Source organism: Equus caballus, chromosome 19 (assembly GCF_041296265.1).
Source record: "Equus caballus isolate H_3958 breed thoroughbred chromosome 19, TB-T2T, whole genome shotgun sequence".
Lineage (NCBI taxonomy): Eukaryota > Metazoa > Chordata > Mammalia > Perissodactyla > Equidae > Equus > Equus caballus.
The window spans coordinates 3097411-3102461 of record NC_091702.1 but is presented as its reverse complement, the minus strand read 5'-3'; the positions used below and the strand labels follow the sequence as shown (position 1 = coordinate 3102461).

General features: G+C 34.8%; 1 protein-coding gene across 1 annotated transcript; it reads right to left on the bottom strand.

The window, feature by feature from the left end:
* Positions 1-3347: 3347 nt before the first annotated feature.
* Positions 3348-4199, bottom strand: LOC138918945 (olfactory receptor 13G1-like). Its single transcript, XM_070242514.1, has one exon. The coding sequence runs from the start codon at positions 4197-4199 to the stop codon at positions 3348-3350; it is 852 nt and encodes a 283-aa protein (XP_070098615.1).
* Between the last annotated feature and the right edge of the window lie 852 nt (positions 4200-5051).

Sequence of the window (5051 nt, the reverse complement as noted above, 5' to 3'; positions counted from 1 at the left end):
AATTCTACCAGATATTCAAAGAAGACATAATACCTGTCCTTTGAAACAATTCTGAAATATTTAAGAAGAGGGACTGTTTCTTAAGTCACTCCATGAGGCCAACATTACCTTGATATCAAAACCAAATAAGGACAACAGAAAAGGAAAATTACAGGCCAGTATCACTGATGGTCATAGATGCAAAAATCCTCAAAAATATTAGCAAATCCAATACAACAACACTTTAAAATGATCATACAGCATGATCAAGTTGGATTTACTCCAGAGACACAGGGATGATTCAACATCTACAAATCAAACAATGGTCTCCGTTTTGGCATTATCTCTTTTTCAATCCAATTTTATTTCACCATTATGTTTGTGATTCCAAATCTGTACTTATGATAAATTTGTTGATAGACATTATTAACTGACATAATACAAGCACCCCTTCCCTTCTCCATGTATGTTAACTTAAAATTTGATCAAAGATGCCAAGTCCCTACTTTCTAAATCTATTCTTCCAATATGTACTTACAGCTCGAGATGGTGCAGTGGTATGGCCATGGCCAATATGATGTAAATGCATGATTATGGATGAGTGATTCTTAATTAAAAAAATCATCATGACACACACTTTACATATCTTACTATTTTGTCAATTATACCTCAATAAATCAGAAAAAAACATTAAAAGACAATAGAGAAAGACTTATTTGCCCTTTGACATCTCCATCTTTATCCTTCATTCTGCTTAGGTCATGAGTGAGATGCCTGGTAATACAGAAGCCATTCATGACCCTAGAGAAGACACAGTTGAATGGCAGAACAAGAAAATGGAAGGAGCCTCGTTCTTTGCTGGCATCATTGAGCTGCTGCAGACACTATTGACTCTCTAAAACCTGACTTTCATTGCATTCAGTGTAAGTCTCCTCACTGATTTAAAAGGACTGAAGTAGTATCCTCTGTTATTCATAGTTAAATATATTAGAGACTTAACAAAAAATTGCCCTACAATTGCACTCAGTAAAACAAGATTTTTCTCCATAGAAATCAGAAATAACCTATATGAAGGCCAAGCCCAGACTGGCTGGCTCATGATCACAGTGTTCTAAGTGTACTAGGAAGATAATTATGGAATATTAAGTATACATTACGACAAGTACTACATACAGTGAAGGGCAAATCCATTATACACCATAATTATGTCCATTCTACAATCAAAAACAACAAATAAATGGCAAAAAATACTCAAATGACAATTGAAAACTTACTCTTCAAATTAAAATGATCAATAGGTGTATAATTTAATATGGATGTTTGCACTTTTAGGTAAAAGTATCTGTGAAAGAAATATGAACAAACAATTTGAACTTTCCACAGCCTGCAGTCTCCTGTAGGGATCTTACAGCTTCTAGACAGCTAGCAGTACACAGACTTGTTCTCTTCTGTGTCTATGAGGTAGATGTGTCAGTATAATGGGTTAGGTAGAGAATCATGCAAGATAGTCCAAATATCCGGTATTGATGCGGTGGGTGTGTATATATATATAATGAAATACAATGTTCAACGCTATATTCAGCAAGAATAATGTGGAAGCCAGAGTGGAATAAGCTATGAGAGAAAGAAGCTCAGAATTAGTTTACTTTTAAAATTTTCCCCTTAAAATAAAAAATACAAATGAAAACAAATTTGAATGTTTCACATGATAGTCTAACAATTTTAAATCATACTTACAGCTGCCTAATTTCAAAATAAAATGCACATTCAGACAATTCTTTTATATTTATTCTTTAGAAAGGAATTAACCTATGTTATTTATTTGACTTCTATATGGCTTTTTTTTTTTGATAAAGAAGAGAGCATAATGGAGAAGTTGTTTATTAAGTTCATTTTAAAGAAGTGAGGAATAAAGCAGTCTCTGACAGCTGTCTACTCAGCTTGTCTGGCTAAACACCTATGTCATAGTGTTCTCCTGTTGATTGCAAAACAAACAAACTCACACAACATCAGCATCAGAAAAGTTCCTCATGAAAGAGGAAAACAGAAAAAAGCCCCTCTGTTGACACGTCTGAGCTGACATGAAAATAACACAGCCCAAACCTCAGAAATTACCAATATCTCCTTTTCCCATTTAATAAATTTGATTGCTGCCACTTTAGCAATTACAGCTTAGCAATAGTTATTCTTTCTACCTTCCAGATAAAATTACCCTTATTTTCTGACATGATCCAATGTAGTAAAAATACCCCCTTTTTGATCTTTTCCCATATCCCCAACACAATCACAAATAAGTCCATGTCAGCACCCTCTTACTGACACACGATGTGCTGTCTCCTTCATACAATAAATCAACTCATTCACCTAATCACGTTTTTCTGGTATTCTTCAGCTGGAAGGCATTGAGAATGGTTCTTCTGTTTCCTTATATTAGGTATTAATTTACTTAAAATTTGGCATTAAATGTTATATAAAAGTAATAATATATGGTTCTTGTATTTATAGATTGAAAAAGCTAATGCAGGCAATAATGACATGAACTACATTTTTTCAAGAATAATAGCATGAGAATACTATTATTCTCATTTTTTAATTTTTTCAAAAATAATAGTATGAGAAAATTCTTGCTCTTATTTTATAAAATATATTGCAGTGGAATCCTGATTATAACATGGATTTTAAAGCAAAACTGTAATGCATGTGTCACAAACATGTCTCACAAAGATAGAATGTATTTTCTTGTTACATAAATGGTGGACATGATTTGATTTATAAAATTGTTAATTCTATAATATTAGAAATAATATTTATTTTTTGTAGAGGTAAATGTTTTTATGCATGGATATATAAGAATTAGAAGTTATGCATATATATTTTAGAATTACATTGGTATATAAATCATATTTGATGATGTATGTTATGATATATCTTATGTCATATATTTGTGTGATGTTGTATGTGTATGACATTGCAGATTTTGTAAAAATGAAAAATATGGGACTGTAGAGATGATGAGGAGGTTAGGAACAGAATAGGAAAAAGAGAAAACACTTTCATCTAGTGTAATTAGTTTTTAAAGTATACATGAAAAAATTGATTAACATGTGGAATGATAAGTATAAATTAGTAGTGAAATCATAAGAGAATAAGTCCATTTTGGAAATAAGGAGCTAGGGAAGTGATTTACAGTGGAGTGAAACATTCTTGCCCTTAAGAGAGAATAGGAAAACTTCAAATGGAAATAACTATGAAACATCAGTAAAATCTGAGATGTTCTACTAGATGATTCTAAAGTAGAGTAGTGATGCACCCCCTTGAAATCATTAATGTTTCAGAAATGAAAAGACTTTATTAATCCCTGTCTGCATCTACTTGTTCCGGAAACTGTACACAATGGGGTTCAATGTGGGGGTCACAAGAGTATAGAGTGCAGCTACCACCTTGTCTCTTTCAAATGTGTAGCTGGAAGCAGGGAGGGCATAGGTGTAGATTACAGGGCAATAGTAGAGGGACACAACTATGAGGTGGGATGAGCATGTCGAAAAGGCCTTTCTCTTGACTGCTGCTGTGCGGATGCGGAGAATGGTAGTGATGATAAAAGCATAGGAGATGCAGGTGAGGGTGAAGTCACCCACTGCCAGGGTAATGTCTGCAATATAGACCATCACCTCATTGATTTTCACAGGGCTGAAGGACAAAGACAGCATTGGGGGTATCTCACAGAAGAAGTGGTCAATGGTATTTGGTCCACAGAAGGTCAGCTTCAGGATGAGACCTATGTGTAGCCAGGAATTGGTTACTGCAATAGCCATAACAATGCTGAGTAAGGCCATGCACATATGGTGGTTCATGACAGTGCTGTAGTGAAGAGGGAAACAGATAGCCACATAGCGGTCATAGGCCATGGTCGTGAAAAGAACCATCCCAGCTCCCAGGGACCACATAAAGAAGAAGAGCTGGGACATGCAGCCTCTGTATGAAATGGTCCTTCCTGATGTTAGCATGGTCTCAAGCATCTTGGGTATTATGCTTGTTGTGCAGATGATGTCTACGATAGCCAGTGACAGAAGGAGAACATACATGGGGGTATGTAGGATGATGTTATAGGTTATGGCAATGACAATGATAAAATTGCCAAGAAAAGCCACAAGATAGATAAGGAGAAAGACAATGAAGAGAACTCCCTGGAGGTCAGGATTTTGGCTGAGCCCCAGAATCATAAACTCAGTTACAATACTGTTATTCTTATTGCTTTGGTGATTAAATGACATTGCAGAGAGTGAACACGTGGGGATTAAATAAATCTGAATGCCATTATAAGATTTTGTGTGTGTGTGTGTGTGTGTGTGTGTGTGTGTGTGTGTGTGTGAATGAAGTGATCTGAGTATTAATTTGACACAACATTGTAGCAGGAATTCCTTTATGATGGAGTTTGGTCTTCCAGGCAATGTCCTCTATTCTTCAGATCCATACCATTTTCTGATTCATACTCTTCCATTAATGACTCCAGTAAACAGAAGCCTGTGGTTGAGAAGAAAAATAATAGAAAAATAAATGTCTTCAAATATTTCAATATTATCATTTTGAGTTGAAACTTGCCTGAGCCTAAGTTACATTCATTTATATATGTATATATATATACACAAACACACACACACAGACAATGGAAATATAATACAAATAATTACATATCTCATTTATTCTGTTAACTGCATGCTATCTTTCTACAAACATATGTAAGCAGTAATATCTAGAACAACAGAAGCTGACAGGACTAATCATAGTGGGAACATAACAGGGGGAAAATGCCCAACAGAAAATTCTAAGGCTGGGTATTCATGATATCATTGACTAATTTATTGAAGTCCCAGCTCAAACAATTTAACCAAATTCCTGCTTTGAGATTTTTTCCTCAATTTTAAAAGTGCAATGCTAAAATTGAGTGAACTAATTTGTTGTACCGCCATGCAATGGCAAGAGTGTTGGATGTAAAAATAGAAAATCTGGGCTTACCTCTTCATTTCATCATAGCTGTAGCCTGGCCATTTACCCTCCATAACCTTCAGATTTCT